The 21,505-nt window shown below is 36.3% G+C and overlaps 1 protein-coding gene across 2 annotated transcripts; it reads left to right on the plus strand.

The window, feature by feature from the left end:
• Nucleotides 1–10,630: 10,630 nt before the first annotated feature.
• LOC107771761 (uncharacterized) lies at nt 10,631–12,653 on the plus strand. Of its 2 annotated transcripts, none has more exons than XM_016591208.2 (3): nt 10,631–10,796; nt 11,375–11,459; nt 11,631–12,653. In XM_016591208.2, the coding sequence occupies exons 1-3, from the start codon at nt 10,702–10,704 to the stop codon at nt 12,429–12,431; spliced, it is 981 nt and encodes a 326-aa protein (XP_016446694.1). In that variant the 5' UTR covers nt 10,631–10,701; the 3' UTR covers nt 12,432–12,653. The 2 variants fall into 2 exon arrangements, with proteins under 2 accessions (XP_016446694.1, XP_016446695.1); XM_016591209.2 differs by having other exon boundaries at nt 10,633–10,796; nt 11,378–11,459.
• Nucleotides 12,654–21,505: the final 8,852 nt, after the last annotated feature.

A 21,505-nucleotide genomic window follows, 5' to 3' on the forward strand; every position in this document is an offset into this window, starting at 1 on the left:
CTCGTTTCTACTCCCCTTGGAAATTATCAGTAAGAGTAAAAGTGTTTGGACGTAAAGTTGGCCACCAAACACTAAAAACCAAACTCTATTCCTTATGGCAACCCACTAAAGACATACCACTCATAGATCTCGGATGTGACTTCTTCTTAATCAAATTCCAGCAGGAAGAAAACATGAATAAAGCTCTACATAGAGGACCTTGGTTCATATTTAACCATTTTCTATTGGTTCGTAAATGGGAACCAAAGTTCATAGCTTCAAATGCACAACTTACCTACTCATCCATATGGATATGTCTACAGAGTTGCTTACTGAATTTTACGACTTTGAGATCTTACATAGGGTTGGTTCAACACTTGGAACGCTACTAAAAATCGATACATGCACATTCGCCACCATTAGAGGTAGATATGCACGTATATATATTGAAGTCCCTCTCGAACGTCCGGTAAAAACACACATATTCATTGGTAATCATCGTCAACAAATACTTTATGAAGGTCTTACTCTGTTATGCATACTATGTGGACGTTTAGGTCACAACAAAAATCTATGCACACAAACACACTTTCTTACAGCCCCCATCACCACCACAACCATCTCCACAACTGCTCCAAAAGCCACAATATCCACATCCAACAACAACACAATTGCTACACACACCCCGTCAACTTCACATACATTTACTGCTAACGAATGAAAAATAGTCACTTTCCCCACAAGATCAAAAAATAACAGTCTATCAAGACGCTCACATTCATCACTAGAAACTAACCACCCCTCTCGCGATGTCAAGACGGCTGGGCCACAAAAGATTGATCAAACGGGCCCTACAGGTAAGTCCTCTAACGAATCACTCCCAATCCCTACTCCCCCTACTAAAGGAAAAGACATGAATACCCCCACCCCCTCAAAATTTTTTAATAATAAAATATTACTCCTAATTGAGAAAAATACGGATACTTCTATGATGGACTCAGCCACCACTCAAACTAGCCCAACGTTAACCACTCCTAAGCCCAATACAAATTCTCCTAAATCAGAACTAACCACCCAAAGCCCAAAACACAAGGCAAGCAGCACGCCTACTCATTACAAAGGTCACCAATCATCCCTTCTTCCTTCCACGTCAAACCAATCCCATGCACCCTTAAGCCACGTGGAAAATAATACTGACGTGGAAGCCACCTCGTCTTCTCTATCAGAAGTAGCCCCTAATTCAACTTCTACACAATACAATACCCAAACTCATGATGGCCCTAATAAATTTACTCTCCCAAGCCCACAGCCGACTCAACAGCCTATTTCCAACCAACACACTCTTCATTCAGCCCAACACCTATCACACACTTCACATGCAAAACATCTCTGTAACATTACCCCTACCAGCCAAATACCATCAATTACACCATCTAATAAACCGCACCCACTGACCACTCCAATTAACCTAGAGCCTGAAACCATCACATTAATCACACCACCATATTTTTCCACTACTACTACACACAAACCTGCTCATACAACTAACCAATACCAAAATGAATCGTCTACCATTAAATCTACAACACCGGAGAACACTCTCCTACTCCAATACACCCCTCTTCAACCATCCCATAACAATGAATCGCAACATCAACCACCCTTGAAACAACCCACCTCGAAACCTGCCACTACTTTACATCGCTCAATATCCACCTACACAAGATTACCCTCAATCATGGTTAGAAATGGGCCTACAGGAACATGCACTTACACGATAAAGGTGGAAGGCCAGGAAGTGATACTCATGCTCCAGAACCCAGCAGATATTGCACAGATAGTAACGGAAGGCATGGGGATTGGGGTGGAACTCTACAACTAGTATCTATGGGCCATGCATACACCCTCGTCCATGCAACACTTCCAAACACACACACACACCACTCTTCCCACTATACTACAATCAAACAGCTTCCATGGATCTACTATTTTATCCACCACAAGTTTCACCACACTCACTGGTTCCATGATACAACAAAGGTCAACCATATATATCCCATCCCCCTTGCATGCACAAGTAGTACCCTATCAACCCACTCCAGTGCATCCACCACAAGCAACTCCCAACGTACTCGACGAAATAGAGCAACTCGAGGTGGCAGCAATAATGACAGACATCAGGGAAACACAACCAATCTTGTGCTTCCTCGACAACAACAAATATTACAACCTCAAAGAACAATATGCAAGAAAGGTGATCATCATGTACCTGCCGGAACTTCAAAGCTGCTCACTCAATCTCCGACCAACAAACAACCCAGAGGTAGGAAAGTACGGGCTAGTATTGATTCCCTCACTACTGGGAACAACAATTCCCCAAGCGGAGACACCACAGACTCCACCACCCTCCCCCCTCCCGCAGTAATTAAAAGCAGATTATAATATGGAGTTATCGTGGAGCTCAGTCACAAGACTTCAAGAGAAATTTTCGATCGTTACTCAACTACCACTAACCTACCCAAGTAGCACTGCTGGAAACTCACCTCCAAAGCCATGCTCATTTGAAGGAAGAGTTTGGTTTTACAAACATAGCATAAGCACCAGCATAAGGGCACTCAGGTGGTATCGCACTACTATGGCATGAGGAACTGCTCCAGCTTGACCAAATAGAGGTGACTTCAGAAGCCATACACTCTATTGTCCAGGTACCTCCTAACCCTAATAATTGGTTATTTTCAGCTATATATGCAAAAAATGACTTGCATACACATACTTCTTTAGGGGATCACTTAATGAATATGCATGATAATATCCATATGCCTTTTTTAATCGGGGGTGATTTTAATAAATAACACGTGCAAATAAAAAATATGGAGGTAACCCTATAAATAATTCAGATGTGACCATTTCATCCAATGTCTTGACTATTGTAATTGATTAGATTTAGGCTTTAGAGGGAGTAGCTATACCTGGACAAACAAAAGATGCTTAGCTAATAGAATTTTAGAACGATTAGATAGATTTGTTTGTAATTATAAATGACTTAATCTATTTCCTGAAGCCAATGTACAACATCTTCCACGAACTCATTCAGATCATTGTCCGTTACTTCTTCAATTAAAACAAAATTTTCCTCGTAAAAAATATTTCGATTTGAAATCTTTTGGTCGTCCCTCTCGTCCTTCCCTACTCCTATTACCAACAAGTGGACTCCTAATAAATATTTGTTGACAACAATTACTGATTTCACTGAAGATGTCCAAAATTGGAATCAACACACTTTTGGAAATATTTTTAGAAAATAAAAAAATATATATTGGCTCGTCTTAATGGGCTTCAATCATCACCTAGTTATCCCACTAGTCATTTTCTTCAAATATTAAAAAAAGACCTCATAGAGGAATTTAACAGCTGCTTAGAATGGAAGAGGATTTTTGGCGCTTAAAATCCAGAGTCATTTGGCTTCAACAAGGGGATGCCAATACTAAGTTCTTCCATCTCACAACACTTCAACGATGGAGAAGGAACAAGATCACAGCTCTTAAAGATGTAGGAGGTAATTGGATTACGAAACAGTCACTAGTAAATTCTTTAATAACTAACTATTACAACACTTTATTCACCATTACCCATAGTCACTCCTACATTAAGCATCATACACATGATTTTCATACACTCACTGCCATGGATCATACCATTTTGACACGCCCATTAACCACTCAGGAAATACATCATGCCATTCGATCGTTCCAACCCCTTAAAGCACCAAGGCCTGATGGTTTACACCCATTTTTCTATCAGACATATTGGCCACAAATTGCCCAATCAGTAGTCTCCTTTTGTAATGAGGTTTTAACCTCTTGCCAAATACCTAATCAAATTAATGAAACATATATATGCCTCATTCCTAAGGTCAAAAAGCTTTCAATAATTACTCAATATCGCCCAATCGGGCTTTGCAATACTATCTATAAAATAATCACTAAAATAATTGTACATCGTATTAAACCTTTCATAAATAAAATAATTAGTCCAGAGTAATCTGCCTTCTTAAAAGGGCGTAGAGTAGCAAATAATGCCATAATCGTTCAAAAAATTCTCAACTACTTCCGTAAGAAGAAAGGTTAGGTAGCAAATTTTTTGATTAAACTAGATCTAGAAAAAGCCTTTGACAATATGGAATGGAGTTTCATTAAAGAAACATTACACTACTTTAATTTTCCTCATAAAATCATCTCTATAATTATGTCTTGTATCACAACCACTTCTATTTTAATTCTTATCAATGGTCGCCCTTCACCTTTCTTCTTTCCCTCGAGGGAAATCATGCAAGGAGATCCGTTATCCCCTTACCTTTTCATTTTATGCATGGAAAGACTCTCACGACAAATAGACCAATTAGTGGATTATCAACAATGGAAAATAATCAAACTATCCAACAAAAGCCCCCAATTCTCACATCTACTTTTTGCGGAGGATATCACTCTGACCTCCAAACTAACCACATCTAGTATCCACACAATTATTGATACACTTTTACTTTTTACACAAAAATCAGGATAAAGTATCAATTTCACAAAATTCAAAATTTATTTCTCCAGTAATACCACACCAGTGGACAAATCATTTGTCCTAACCTCCTTTAACATGAGGGAGGGTGTCCTTTTTGGTAAATATCTTGGATTCCTATTGTTTGTTAATAAATCAACATCCCGTGATTTTCAGTACATCTTAAACAACTTCAAAACTAAGTTGTCAGGATGAAAAATCAATATGCTTTCAATGACAGGACATACTACCTTAATAAAATTTACCTTAAATACATTACCAAACCACGTAATGCAATACATTAAAATACCTTCCCAAGTACTCCTAAGATTGAATCGCTATCAAAGAAATTTTCTTTGGGGTGCCACTGAAAACAAAAAGAAAATTAACTTGATTAAATGGTTAGTAGTACAAAAACCTAAACATCAAGGTGGTCTAGGTATTCAAAACCTAACTGCTAAAAATACATGCCTTGTTAGGAAACTTAGCTTGGTATCTTTTTAAAAGCCCTACCACCCTCTGGGCATCTCTACTATTGAATAAGTATCAAAACATCACCAAGATCTCTACCACATCCCTTACGTGGAAAAATATACAAGTAGGATGGAAACTTTGCCAATTAGGCTTAGTATGAAATATTGCTAGAGGAACGTACATCAACATTTGGAACGAGCCATGGCTAGGCCCTAATATTATCCTTCGAAATTCTATACAAGGACCACTAAACTCTCATGAATTACATGCCACACTCAGCCACCACATCATCAACAATAAAATTGACACCAATTCATTATCCTTTGTCTTTCCAGAACACACACTTTCATTGATTAACCAAATCTATATCCCTACTTTAACTATCCCCCACGCTTTTGATCAGATCATTTGGGGGCTCACTCCTAATGGCCAGTTATCTGTTAAATCATTATACTACACTCTAGACGAACCAAAAACTGCCTACGCACACAATTAGATTTGGAAATTACAATTACCTCCAAAAATAATACATTTCCTTTGGCTAGTCTCACATCAAAGATTAGCCACAACTACATACCAACACCATACAAATGCCACACAATCCAATATGGCAATCGTTTTCTTCAAAGCATAGAAACAATTAACCACCTACTATTCCAATGCCCTATCATGACCACTATATGGTCTCAATCGAGGATTGACACTACGGTACATACTTGTGACATCCAACTCTTAGCACCCATCCAAATCATATAGCACTTAGTCAATAATACTAACAACCCCCCTTTCAACTTGTCATCACGCGTTCTTATCCCACACGTAGTATGGCATATTTGGAAACTCAAGAATCATTATCTTTTTAATAGGCACTCACACCCGCCTCCTTCAACACAACATTTGATAGCACAAGCAGTAGAATATCATTCCCTTATTAAACAAAATGCGTCAGCACCAACACGCACATACATGTATGTCAAATGACATCCACCACCTCTAGGTAAAATTAAACTAAACACTGATGGAACCGCCAAAAGTAATCCATCTAAAAATGGTATAAGAGGAGTATTCCGCAATACAATGGGACAATGTTTACTAGGCTTCATGGGTACAAGAGATACAGATAACTCCACATATATGGAATTAAATGCATTATTATAGGGTTTGCAATTAGCATGTCTTCATCAACTCATACCACTAGAAGTGAACGTGGAAAACAAAAACTGAAAATTCTAAGCTAGCTCTAATCTGAAGCTCAGAATGCTACTTCTTGGTTCTTCATTTCATAAATTCAATCGAGAAGTCACGTCAACAAAATCATTCTCATTGCAAAGTATTGTTAGACCACTCGTTGGATGATGAAATCCAAACTCTTCTTCTGCTTTGCATAACAAGTTCTGGAACGAAGGATGGTTCAGGTATATTATTGGCACCACATATCGCTTCTTCTCAATCTCTCCGACATAAACTGCAAAATGTCCTTTAGGAACATCTGAATGATTCCTTTTAAGAACAGACTGCAATTTGTAGATTTGATTGGCACCGGAAATCATAGGTAACAAACGAAATCCCATGGCTTCTGGATATGTCAAGTATTGGGTATTTGATAAAATTGTGGTTGAAGTAGGACTTGTTTAGATTGATAAAGATTTGTGTTTTAGATTGATAATATCAATGCTTAACAAAGATAATTTACACTACTCATCTACTTTAATGAAATGCAGGCACTTAATCCTGCAGCTGAGTATCCTCCGATTATCCACACATATAGGGAGCAAAACTACGTTGCACATACTCTTGCTCAAAATGGTTCCACTGTCTATGTGGGAGACTACACAACAATCTTCACCCAACCACCAAGTTTTTTGCTACCACATCTTTTGGCTGATCAACAAGGTACTCCCTACCCAAGATCTGTAAAGACGACATGTCCAATCAAATTGTCCTATAGTCCGACCTTTTTGGAAAGTGATCACTCCAACGATCATCATTTTGATTACAATTTTTGTAATGTATTGCAACAAGCTCCTTGTAATGTCACAATTTAAATTAATATAAGTTGGTTTGTTGACCAAAAAAAAAAGTTTACTATTTAGCAAGGTTTTGCTTTAAGTGGGCGGTTGGACATAAAAATTGTAAAATTCCAGGAAAAAAAGTGATTTTTTTTCAAGTGATAATGGTATTTGAAAATTAGATTTGTGTTTGCACATAAATATAATTTTTGGGTTATTTTTAAATTTTTGTGAGTGATCTGAGTGAAAAATAACTTCTTGGAGTTTTTCAAATTTTTGAAAAATTTATGTGAAACACTGAAGTAGAAAAAAGTAAAAAAAAAAAAAATCATGACCAAACGGGCTCCAAGTATGTGAAACATTTTAAAAATTACGTACAATCTTGAAGTAGAATTGAAATTTAAATTCTGACTTAATTAGATAAAAGTATAGATATAATTATAAATGAATACATGAGCTCTTTAACTTTGTGGGACAACTTGCTATAAATTTGACCGGTTTAATTTATTGTGGAAGAAAAGAACGAGAAACCCTTGTCTGCCTCTTTATTCTGCAATAAGTCTCTAACAACAAAAAGATTGCCCCGCCTGTATCTAGGGGTGTCAATGAATATTTAAAAACCGATTAAATCGACCGAACCATATCGCACTAAACCGATTTTTAGGTTTCTTTTAAAGAAATCGTAGGTTTTTATATAAATCTATAACTGTACCGATAATTAGGATATGTTTTTTATTTTATAAAAATAAACCGAAAAAATACCGAACCGTACCGATTAAATTTTACATGTGAAAAATATATTTAAAGAGTAAGTTTAAAACTAATAAAGCATTAAATTTTTTATTGGGCCTTGAAATTATGAAAACTGTGACAAGCCAACAAGTAATTAAACTCAAAATACTAATTCCTAAAACCTATTATGCTACTTATACTTAAACTAAGTTATTTCAAGTATCTTTGTTAGCAAGACACAAGTATTCTAGCGATTATGAGTAGCAAACTGCAATGTATTGAATATGTTTCCTTTCATATAACTTAGATTTATCTTTTTGAATATTTAATATAGAATTTATTCTTGAGTCCCGGCTTGATTAATATCTTTCCACTCGTGTGATTTATTTTTTCTTTGCTTTTACTTGGTTTCTTTTATATTGCTGTCGAATAGTTGATGGATACTCTAGTCATCTTTCATGTTTTTTTATTAATTCATCACCTTTAAACAATAAAAATACCTAGAGAGTTTTGCTAAGTCCTATAAAAGAACGTATGTTATTGTATTCTACTTCTACTGGTAAATTTTACATGACATTTAAAAAAATACCGAAAATTAACCGAACCGTACGGATACCGAAGTGAAACCGACATGATTGGGACGGTTTCGAAAAGTCTAATTTTGGTTATACATAATAGAATAACCGAAAAATTAGTATGGTATAAATTTTATAAAATAACCGGCCGAATCGAACCATTGACACCCCTACCTGTATCTTTAAATTCCATTTATTAATTGTAATTTTCTACGTCATCTTTCTTTTTATTTGTTGATTGGTTTAAAAAGAAGAAAATATAATCAAGAAAAAGAAAGAAAAATGAACTCGCTATTTGCTTAGTTGATTTTGGAGAAGAGTTTACACACACTCAATGCACACATTAAGTTTAATTAATTTATTTATGAGTCAATACTAAATAATTAGGAAAACCATTTTTACATAATACTAAAAAATGAAAAAAAGTACTTTTATGGATCATGGTTTAAGATTGATTATACCTAATTATCTACAATTAAACATTCATTTATGTCCTTTTGTTATGAATTTCTAACTATATATACTAACCTTTAACATGAATTTTAAATATTTGAAATTTTCTTAAAATTTTAAGTTTACTTAACTTGACTATAACTAACTCCGCGTATGTGAGCTTGCTCACATTGCAAGTCTCAAGTCCGAATAAAGAATGAGAATTGAGCGCAAAAGAAGAAAACCAGATTATATATTAAAAAGGGCAGTCCGGTCCACTAAGCTCCTGCTATGCATTGAGTTTGGAGAAGGGTCGAACCATAAGGGTCTATTGTATGCAGTCTTACCCTAAATTTCTACAAGAGGTTGTTTCCACGGATCGAATCCATTACCTACTGTCACATAACAACAACTTTATCAGTTACATCAAGACTCTCCTTAAAAAGAAGATTGTATTAAAACTTGTCGAATTCATGATGAATTCGCACAATACAAAAATTATGATCAGTGAGAATCATGTAGCCAATCTCAATATGTCTAGAATTGAAGCGTAATTTATATTTAAATGGTTAAAGATAATAAAAAAGAATCACATATATCCTAGTTGCATATCTATTTATGCTAAAAATATGCACCACAAAAATCAAGAAGCTAGACTATACTATTATTGAAATAGAGAAGTTGGATGACTATGGCTTCATTTATTACTTCTTCACGTCAAACCAAAAATCTTGGAGCCAGCAACGCAAATCCCTATAGTCTCTCGGTTGCTTATGCAATAACGAGACTTTCACTTTGATCTTTCATATAATATAAAGTGGAAAAAATTGATACATTTTAACTGTCAATGCACAAAAAACAAGATACTCGATCTCCATTATTGGATTGTCTCTTTCCCTTTTAATGTTTTTTTATATCATAATAATTCTGCACGATGTGTTAATGTCTCTTTTATTGTAATCTTTTCTCCGAATTCTCTTCAATTAATAGATCTTAATTAATTGAGATAACAGAGTGATATATGATATTTTAGACAAATACTTTTATGATTAATGTTGTTAAATATTTTTCTCAAGTAATGTGCAAATACCTTTAAAGGTACATAATCTGGACCGGAGATAGTACTCTATCCGTTTCAAAATATCAGTCGTGATTTCTAAGAAAATTATCTCAAATTATTCGTTATTTCTGAAGTTTAAGATAACATTAATTATTTTTTCTCATTTTACCCTTAATAGTAATTGTTCTTGAAGATGAGGTAACACATAAATAAAATAAATATTTAATGAAGAGAGTTAAAATATAAATAAAAGTAAAATAGTCAAAATTCACTTCTAGTTAATGTTGCTTGAGGGCCGTACAAAAAAACTACAAATAATCTAAGACGGAAGCGGTAATATTTTAGATTCCCAAAACTCGTAGATACAAAGAATTGAAAAAGTACGGCTTTCTATTCTGAATAATTTCTTTAACCATAAAAAGTAGTCCTAATTAAAACAGTCTCAGTCCTTACATTTAGTAGTAGAATGTACATTATAATAAAATACTAATTAACGCAATGAATAAAGAATTGACTCCTCTAACAAAATTGGCCAAAAGATTCTTGATTGTCAATTGATATGAGCGAGTTACGGATTCGGTCGAATCCAATAGTTTTGGTTCAAATCCATATATTTATTTGATGAAATTTATTAAACATGTACAAATTATTAAATTAGAACTCAGTAACTTAAAAATAATTAAAATTTCAAACTCATAAGCTTTAAATTCGGGCTCCGCCTCTATTGATATGTATACACGTACACAGAACTAGCTACTTGTCTTATTTTTTTAATACAAAAGCAGATAGGCAGTGAGCGTTGGGAGTACTATTTATAACCAATCCATATGCACACAATTTCAGAGAAAAATCATTAAAAACTAAAACTAAAGCAACATCTCTTCTCCCAAATATGGCTTCCAATACTAGTCATGTTTTAGGTGATGAAGAAAGCCAGCTTTCTGGTGGAAGTAATAGAGTTCAACCTTTCTCTTCTACACCAAAAAAGTAAGTGACATTGTCCTTTCTCACTCACTCTTAACCTATATTGTTCGGACTTTTCAAATATATATGTTACTGTAGGTGTGCAACCATATTGGATCCTCCAAAAATGTACTACTTTTGGAAGATCCAACTCATATTAGTCGATATATTTAATTCTGCACGTAGTGGCGGTGCCACCTTATAGGAAGGGGTGTCAAATGACACCCCTTTGCAGAAAACATATATTGTATAGGCAGGTAAAAAAATAAATTTATATGTATGTATACTATGTTTGACTCCCCTTAATTTTCTGGTATGTTTACTTTTACATATTTTGACACCACTTAATAAAAATTCTAGCTCCGCCACTGTCTGCACGATGTGTCAATGTTCCCCCCTCTCTCTTAAACTATGTTGTTAGGACTCTCAAAATATGATATCGTACTTGTGGCAAATGCTCCAAAAATATATTACTTTTGAAGAATTCGGCACATAGCCGCCGGTACTTTTGAAAAATTAGAGCAACATAACTCTTTACTTTACCTTTTGTTTGATTTTTTCCCCCTTTGTCCTAATAATGTATGTACTTGACTTCTTTTTAGCAGGAATATTGATGATGAGGGAAAGAAGCATACTTCTCTCACAGTGGCACAAAGGCTGGGAATTTCTGACTTCTTTTCTTTGGATGTTAGTACATTTCATCTCTATTTCAGTCTTCACAAAACTTCTATAAAGAATAGGCTAACAATGTGTCTATATTATGTTAATTCCACTATTCAGATAGAATAAATTGAGGGAGTGATCATAATAATTTTTTGAATTGTCAGTGTATAAAAGTTAAACTTTTTATGATGATAGGTATGGCGGGCGTCAATGGGAGAGCTCCTAGGCTCGGCCGTTCTTGTTTTTATGTTGGACACTATAGTCATCTCCACCTTTGAAAGTGATGTGAAAATGCCAAATTTGATCATGTCAATTCTCATAGCAATTGTGATTACAATTTTGCTTCTCGCCGTTGTTCCGGTGTCCGGCGGCCACATAAACCCCGTTATTTCCTTCTCCGCCGCGCTCGTCGGAATTATATCCATGTCAAGAGCCATAATTTACATGGTGGCACAATGTGTTGGTGCAATTTTAGGTGCACTAGCTCTAAAAGCAGTAGTTAGCTCTACTATTGCACAAACTTTCTCACTTGGTGGTTGTACCATAACAGTAATTGCACCGGGCCCAAATGGGCCCATTACAGTGGGCCTAGAAACGGCCCAAGCTTTGTGGCTTGAGATCTTTTGTTCATTTGTTTTTCTTTTTGCTTCAATTTGGATGGCTTATGATCATAGGCAAGCTAAGGCTCTTGGACTTGTCACTGTTTTGTCCATTGTTGGTATAGTTTTGGGCCTGCTTGTGTTCATCTCGACTACCGTCACCGCGAAAAAGGGCTACGCCGGAGCGGGGATGAACCCGGCGAGGTGTTTCGGGGCAGCTGTAGTGAGAGGAGGTCATCTTTGGGATGGACATTGGATTTTTTGGGTTGGGCCTACTATTGCTTGTGTAGCATTTTATGTGTACACAAAGATAATTCCACCACAGCATTTCCATGCAGATGGATACAAGTATGATTTTATTGGAGTTGTTAAGGCTTCATTTGGGTTGCATGTATGAAGATTTGGGCCAGAAAAAAGTCCAGATGCAATAATGGGCCTTTTAGGAGATCATTTGGGTTTGGGTCCAATCATGGGCCGTTAATAAACTAATGTATTATTAGCCTAATAGGATTTAAGTACCAAGTGAAAATGTGAAATAGAATATCAGATCATATCGTCCCCTACCCCACTCCATGTAATTTTTAACTTGTCAATGTTACAGTAACTTTTTTTATTTTTATTTTTAGATCCGCATGATTTAAATGTTCAGTATAGTTTACTATAATCAACTTGTGATTACTTGATAGCAACTTATGCAGAGTTTTAATTAACTAGCAACGTTATTGGTCTTTCTTTTATCATATAAAGTGTCTGAAAATCATTATTGGATAAGTATATATTTGCATACGAAAATGCCAAAAATAAAATAAAAAAATGCAATATGCAACAAAACTTATTTATTACCTTTAAGTAGCCCTTGTCAATAACATATAGTATAAAAACTTGAGCGTGTGCTGATTACATAATATGATATAATACGATGAAAATGTGCTTATTGGTTCAACTAAATCTCCTAATTAATTAATTATTGACGGACACAGAATTTAAGAAAGATTTCTTTTTGGAACATGTAGTCTTATGAGGTGTTTGGCCAAGCTTTTGGAAGGAAAAAAAATGCTTTTGAGGAGAAGCAGAAAAAAATAGTTTCTCTCCAAAAATACTTTTTGCAGTTTTTTAAAGCTTGACTAAACACTAATTGCTGCTCAGAAGTGCTTTTCAAACTAATTAGCCAAACACAAACTGTTTCTCACCAAAAATACTTTTGAGAAAAACACTTTTGAAAAAAAGCACTTCTCAAAATAAGGTGATTTTTGCAGCTTGGCCAAACGGGCTATTAAACATGTTATGCAACTTCGATGGCTATAAGCATACAATTAAAAATAAAATAGAAAGTTTAAATTAAGTGATTTTTAATTATAGAAATATGCCATTCTTTTGGAATATAGTAATAAAAAAAATAGTATCATATAAGATAAAATGAAGTTGGTAAATTTTTACTAAAGACCAAAGATAAATTTTACATTAGGATAGTGCCAAAACAAATAATCTTAATTTTCTAATATTAAGATTTAAAGACTATATCTTAATAACGATATGTTTTCAAATTTAGACATCTTAATAATCAGATTCTAGTAGTGCAAGTTCACATAGGGGGACTTCTATTGAAGTAGCTGAATAGGGATAAAATAAGGGAGGCATCCATATAATATCTCTAGGGGTCGTTTGGTATGCAAGATAAGGTGGGATCATAAAGTGTGGTACTAAATTTATACTGTGTTTGGTTAACGGTATATTCAACCAAACATGGTATAAACTTAGTCCCAGACTTATCCTAGATATCCCATCTTATCCCACCTTATCCCATCAAACTTGGTATTATAAATTAGTCTAAGGGGTCATTTGGTAAGCGGACTAAATTATCCTGGGATTATAATCCGTGGACTAATTTATACCACATGAGATATGTGATAAAACAATACTACATTTGATGGGATAAGGTGAGATAAGATAGGATATCCTGGATTAAGTTTATAATTAAATTTATACATTGTTTGGTTAGAGGGTCTTTTTGAGCCGAGGGTCTATCGGAAACAACCTATCTACTCCCTCGGGTAGAGTTAAGGTATGCGTACACACTACCATCCCCAGACCCCACTTGTGAGATTTTACTGGGTCGTCGTCATGGTCGTCGTCGTTGTTTGGTTAGAGGTATAAATTTATCCAAGTATACTGCCAACCAAGCCAACCAAACACAATATAAATTTAATCTCACATCCTATCCCACCTTATCCCACTACCAAACAACCCCTAATAGGATTATAATCTCAGTACTATAATCTCGAGATAATTTAGTGTGCATGCCAAACGACCCCTTAAAATGTACTCCCTCCGTTCCAATTTATGTGAACCTGACTGGGCACGGAGTTTAAGAAAAAATGAAGACTGAAATTTGTGGTCCTAAACAAGTTTGTGTGGTTATAAAAGCTTTCTCATTAAGGGTAGAGTTATAAGTTTATACTAAATTGTTTCCAAATTTAGAAAGTGTTCATTCTTTTTGGAACGGACCAAAAAGGAAATAGGTTCACGTCAACCGGAACGGAGGTAGTATCATTTTACAATAACATACAAACCCAGTATATTTCACAAGTACATATTATAGGCAGAACTTAACCCGTAGAGAGGCAAAATGCATCATTTTAATGAGGTTAAATAGCTTCTCTTATTACTACCAATTAGATACTGCATTTTGGGGTTGCTATAGCATGAATCTTGATACCACAGAAACAGGGGGTCGTACAATTGAAAAGTTACAGAAAAGCCAAGCAATTGGTTGCATTGTAAAGATAGAAGAACTGAACGCGATGAATTGATGATAGAAGCCTCAAATCCATTACTCAAAACTGTGGAAAGGTACACATGGTACTGAAATCATTATATGGATATTGTTTTGGTGTAAATAGCTGCATGGTTTCAGTATCCAAACTTAGTAAATAGCTTACTAAAAGTTTTTCATTCTTGTAACTGCTCACATGCATGTGACTTGGCAATGTAAAGCCGTTGCTTCCATTTTTAGTAATAATAACTACTACTACTATTTTGTCTCACATAGTTCTAGACAGCCCCCAATTATAAAGCAAAAAATGTTTTGTCTGCTTACCTAGGATTATGCTTGGGATATGATTTTCAGTTTGGTCAATATTTAACCGGGGAGAAGTTCTTGCCAGATAATTTATTCAACTAGATTTTCTTGTCGTATTGAGATTGACAAACATAATTTTAATTAACAGGAAATTATAGAAGGAATAGTGCAGGAGAGGTGTACTTGTGCAAATGAGCTTCTTGGTAAACACAACATATATAGTAGATAAAGATGAGTTTATTAGGGGTGGTCGTCTAAGAGGTGAATGGAGGGGGAGGGGGAAGGGGGAGGGAGAGTGGGGGTCGGGTCGGATGAATGCTATATACTCCATATAACATCCCGACCCCTCGTTTTTAGTATTTGCGATTTGTTTCTTATTTTGAGACCTTGGATAGGTCTGTATAGTGATTTTGGATTTGCTGTGCGCCGTACAGGGGCTTCCTTGGGTTTCATGCGTGTGCCGCACCTGCATATCCCCTGGGGCAAAATTTCAGCTTAGTATATATAGCTCCATTTCGAGATTTTGTTTGTAGTATACTAGCAATACAGGACCAAGTTCACCATATCAAAGCAATATAGTGGACTCAGTTGCTTTGACATTATAGGAGCAGCACAAAGATAGGAGAAGGTTGATTGGATTTAACTACACATTTCTTGTGTGGCTCATAGTTTTAAGTTCATAACTATGTACTCTATATAGACTCATGTGTTTTCTTTTAATATTTCATTTTAAAAATAACTTATTGCTTTGGACAGAAAGAGACGAAGCTAGCGGTTACAACAGCTAAGACTACTGCCTTAGGACGCATGTATGCGGAACTTGGGAGCAAAGGCGGGGACAAGAAGTTGTACAGGTAAGCCAAAGTGAGGGAGAGGAAGGCTCGTGACTTGGACCAAGTGAGGTGCATCAAATATGAGAACGACATAATATTGATGGAAGATGCTCATATTAGGCGAAGATAGCAGCATACTTCCACAGACTGTTGAACGAGGAGGGGGACAGAAGCATTATGCTGGGTGAGTTGGAGCACTCCGAGAGTCGACGTAATTTTGGCTATTGTAGGCGTAATAAGGTCGAAGAGGTTATGGGAGCGATGCGTAAGATGAGCAGGGGTAGAGTGACTGGCCCAGATGAGATCCCGGTAGAAATCTGGAAGAGTGTAGGCCGTGCAGGCGTGAGTGGCTTACTGGGTTGTTTAATGTTATTTTAAGATGGAGAAGATGCCCGAAGAATGGAGGTGGAGTACGTTGATTCCGTTGTACAAGAACAAGGATGATATCCAAAACTGCAATAACTATAGGGGTATCAAGCTACTGAGTCATACTATGAAAATTTGGGAAAGGGTGGTGGAAGTCAGGGTGAGTAGGAGTGTGTCTATTTTCGAGAATCAGTTTGGATTCATGCCAAGGCGATCAACTATGGAAGCCATTCATCTGGTGAGGAGATTGGTAGAGCAGTATAAGGAGAGAAAGAAGGACTTACACATGGTGTTATAGACCTAGAAAAGGCGTACGATAAAGTCCCGAGAGGTTTTGTGGAGATGTTTGGAGGTTAGCGGCGTTCCGGTAGCATACACTAGGGTGATCAAAGACATGTATGATGGTGCTAAGACTCGGGTAAGGACAATGAGAGGTGACTCGGATCACTTCCCAGTAGTGATGGGTTGCACCAGGGATTGTCTCTTAGCCCATTCCTATTTGCTTTGGCGATAGATGTGGTGACACGACAGATTCAAGGGGAGGTGCCATGGTGCATGTTATTTGCCGATGACATAGTGTTGATTAAAGAGACGTGAGGCGGGGTTAACGCGAGGCTGGAGGCCTGAAGACAGACCCTAGAGTCTAAAGGTTTCAAGTTGAGTAGGATCAAAACAGAATACTTAGAGTGTAAGTTCAGTGACAAGACTCATGAAGTGGACGTGGATGTGAAACTTGATACCCAAATCATCCGACAAGGGGTAGTTTCAAGTATCTCGGGTCTATAATCCAAGGTAACAGGGAGATTGATGATGAGGTCTCCCACTGTATTGGTACAGAGCGGATAAAATAGAGGCTTGCATCCAGTGTTTTGTGTGATAAGAAGGTGCCACCAAGACTTAAGTCTTAAGGGTAAGTTCTACAAAGTATTGGTTAGACTTACTATGTTGTATGGTGCTAAGTGTTGACCAGTCAAGAACTTCCATGTTCAGAGGATGAAAGTAGCAGAAATGAGAATGCTGAGATGGATGCGTGCGCATATCAGGAGAGATAAGATTATGAATGAAATTATTCGGGATAAAGTGAGAGTGGCCCCCGTGGAGGACAAGATGCGAGAGTTGAGGCTGAGATGGTTCAGACACGTGCAGATGAGGAGTACAAATGCTCCTGTTAGGAGGTGCGAGAGGCTGGCCATGGCGGGTCTGAGAAGAGGTAGAAGTAGGCCAAAGAAGTATCGAGGAGAGTTGATTAGGCAGGACATATCGCTACTTATGAGGATATGACCCAGGATAGAAGGGTGTGGAAGTCGAGGATTAGGGTAGAAGGCTAATAGCTAGTCAAGAGTTACCCGTTCTTTTCTAGTAGTATTAGTAGCGCTCTTGTTTTTTTCGTATTCTTTGACCTCCCGTATTTGCCTATTGTTTCGTTTGCTCCATGTGTCATATTTTCCTGTTTGTTACTATTTGATGCTACGTTTTCTTTTACTTGTTGTTGTTGTTGTTGTCTTTTTCTCCCTTTTCCTTATCGTCCTTTGTCTCCCTCTTTTTTCACTTTTTCTTGAGCCAAGAGTTTATCGGAAACAGCCTCTCTACCTCACCAGGGTAGGGGTAAGGTTTGCATACACACTACCCTCCCCAGACCCCACTTGTGGGACTACACTGGGTATGTTGTTGTTGCTGCTTTGGCTACAATATCTTTTCAATCTTGAGACAATGATACATGTACAGAGTAAATATGAGACATAGATGGACCCTTTTTGGTTGGTAGTAATGCAAGTTCATATTTCCGCGGCTGCAACTTTATTTTCTGCTTTTCCCAGAGTCCAATGTATTTGCAGTAGCAATTGCTGCTCACTAATATGTGCTTTATATAAACACAACTACAGTATGAGTAATTAATATGGGGTTTCTATAGGAACTAAGCCAATTGATATGGGAGTGAAAATAAGAACTACGGATATCTACTGAGGTAAATAATTTGCTGAAAGATTATAAGGGGGCAATGGAGTTGGTGAATACAATTATATATTGTTAATAATTAGTTAATATTTGCTTCTACTTGGTGATATTCTTTGCTGTTGTCACAATAATAGTTGTTTATTGTGACCTCCATATCTGCCCTACCAAGTTGGATATGTCCTAGAGGTGCAACTAAATGTTAAATTATCTGAGTACTATTTAATGCATATTGCTATATGAATCTAATATTCAATCATTGATCACAAGTTTGTCATTTCTGTGGCTTCTTTTTTAACTGTCACATTTGTCATGGAGACAAATTATTCAAGCATTTACTCTTCTGCTCTTCAGTAATGAACGTTTGCTGTAGCAAACAAGTATATTAAACAGATTCCCTTGACAAAGCATCAGAAATTTTTATGTCTTCATTTGTTGTATGGGGTTAAGCTGGTTTTACTACTTATGTTCCCCGGAATATTGTTCAAGATTTTCTAACATAACTTCTGAGAACGACTGCTTCGTTAGCAGTTATGCAGATGAAGATGAATGCACATAATTAATAATTAATAGCACAGTTTTATTTTTGTATAGTAAATAAAACAATAAAATGCACATTCAAACAGTGAAAAAAGGTACTAGAATCTATTCTTTAATTCCTCTAACAAGGTCAAAAAGGTCTACTTATCCCTATCAACTCACTACATTTTGAGCTGCTACAATTATTTTTCTTGAGGGGGGTTGTACAACGAAAAATTTCCAGCAGATCATGCGATTGGTTTCATTCTAAATAAAAATGCACTGCACGCGGTGACACAAGCTTCAAATCCATGGTTATGATGTCCAAACGATTGATTACAAGTTTCTCATTCACTCTTCCGTTTCTGTAGTACAATCTGTTGTAGTACAAAATCTGTTGTTTCTTAATATTAGGGAATTGAGGATAGAGAGATGCTGAAAAGCAATGTATTGGCTTAAGAAACACTGATATTACAAGAAAATATATCCAAATGTTCTGGTAAGTTGGGACAGTGTAATCTATGAACTAGTAAACTTCTATCCTACATTATACTTGATGGTACAGATTGAAGAACTAGACTTGTAATCCTCCTTTATTAATTGCAGTGACATTCAAGTGAGAAGTGACACGTAGAAATGAAGTCTCACTGCATGGTATAGTAAGGCCCCCCATTGGATAATCGAATCTGTATTCCTCCTCTGCATGCCTCAACAAGTCTTGAAACAAAGGGTGCTTCAAACAAGAGATAGGAACCACAAATCGATGCTTATTATTATGGCTCTCTCCGACATAAACTGCCATGTGACCCCTGGGAACATCTGCTAATTTTGCTGAAGTGGTTGCAGTTGATCTTTGGTGGAGAAAAATGCTGTGTTTAGCATGATCAAAGATTGTCTTGAGATGAATCCTCATGTTGATGAACTTCTCTTCAAGTTTTAGCTGGTAAGAATGCAGCAAGTTATTGTATACAAGCTTTGAGTGATATGTAGTCTGAAGAGGCTTATGATTTCTGCAAATGAGTTCTCCATATATATAGGGATTGGTTGGAGGAGTTACTTATTTATTTTTAGTAGTAACCAAATAGCGTGGGACCAAAATTCACTCTCACAAAGCATCCCCAACTTGATGTTGTAAGATAGTAGAATTTTCTTTTGATTTGATAATACATATATTGCCTAGCACATAGTTTCCTGCTCAAAACCGCGTACCTCTATGTAGACTCAGTTGTTTCGTCGATTATTTGTTTTTCTTTTTGATAATAAAAATTTATGGTTTTTGCTACTCTTATCTTTTCAGATTTTAGATTGAAGATAGATTTAATCACGAGGCATGTTTGGGGCCTTTGTTGTTTAGTTGTAGTACTTGAATGCAACCATTTTCTCCCAGCTGCTTCTATATGAATAATATGAGGTTTTGATAGTTATCAAAAGGTTTTGAGAATACTTAGAAATCAACCATTTGAGTTAGTTGACTGCAATCCTAACCTTCCACGGCATTTTTAAGTAAATTGCACATTAGTGTCTTGGTCCTGGGACCAAGCATAGCTCACCGCGTAGAAATATTAAATTATATTGTTTTCATTTACAGTAAATGTAGTAAAAAGGCAGGATTTACAATGAGAAAGCAATATTGTTGCGGAAGCCAAATATATATAGTGTGAATAAGTCACAACTGCTATACCAAAAATTTATGACAGCCACCAAATAATAAATAAGACAATAAAGCAACAATAAAGGAACACCAGAATTTACGAGGTTCGGTTAATTTTGCCTACACCTCGGACACAACCAATATTTTATTCCACTCCAAAAATACAAGTGAAATAATACTAAAAAGAGAAAATACAAATGCCTTAAACAGATGAGAAGGCAAATGAGATGTGTGTTTAAATCCTAAACATTAAGCCTTCTTTTATAGGGGAAAAATCCCCCCAACTCTTCTTTTCCCACCTGTCACACCTCCTTTTTCGCCCGGCCCGCCTCAAAGGGGCGCGGAAGGGAGTTTTTTCCAATTAAAGGACAATCGAAACGGGATTTATTTATTTATTTCAGAGTCGCCACTTGGGAGATTTATGGTGTCCCAAGTCACCGGTTGAATCCCGAATCGAGGAAAAGAATGACTCTATTTAATAGTCTGCGCACCAGAAATCCGGATAAGGAATTCTGTTAACCCGGAAGAAGGTGTTAGGCATTCCCGAGTTCCGTGGTTCTAGCACGGTCGCTCAACTGTCATATTCGGCTTGATTATCTGATTTTATACAATTATGAACTTATGTGCAAACTTTAAACTCTTTACCACTTTTATTATTATCTGATTTTATACAATTATGAACTTATGTGCAAACTTTAAACTCTTTACTGCTTTTATTATTATTATTATTATTATTTTAACAGAGAATTACAACATTGTGAAAAACGTATCTCGAACCACGTCACATCAATGTACCCGTGGTTATTGACACATTTCAACTCCGTTGAGATTTGGATTTGGGTCACATAAATGTGCACCCGAATTTAAGAGTATAACATTATTAAAGATGCGCCTAAAGCGACTAGCGTATCATTATTTTGGGTAGGGCCGTGAAATTGACTAAACGACCCGTCCCTAAGTCTAAGTATTTTAAAACAAATAATTATTGAGGGCCCCACAATTTTGTATTTATTTTTGCGAAGCACGCCTCATTTGTTTTAAGGATATCCTAAAGTGACTATATTTCTATT

This window comes from Nicotiana tabacum, chromosome 5, assembly GCF_000715075.1.
Source record: "Nicotiana tabacum cultivar K326 chromosome 5, ASM71507v2, whole genome shotgun sequence".
NCBI lineage: Eukaryota > Viridiplantae > Streptophyta > Magnoliopsida > Solanales > Solanaceae > Nicotiana > Nicotiana tabacum.

Coding starts and splice junctions, on each gene's coding strand:
- LOC107771761 (XM_016591208.2), top strand. CDS start 10,702: ATGGCTTCCAATACTAGTCATGTTTTAGGTGATGAAGAAAGCCAGCTT. Junction 10,797..11,374: donor TTCTCTTCTACACCAAAAAA/GTAAGTGACATT, acceptor ACTTCTTTTTAG/CAGGAATATTGATGATGAGG. Junction 11,460..11,630: donor CTGACTTCTTTTCTTTGGAT/GTTAGTACATTT, acceptor TTATGATGATAG/GTATGGCGGGCGTCAATGGG.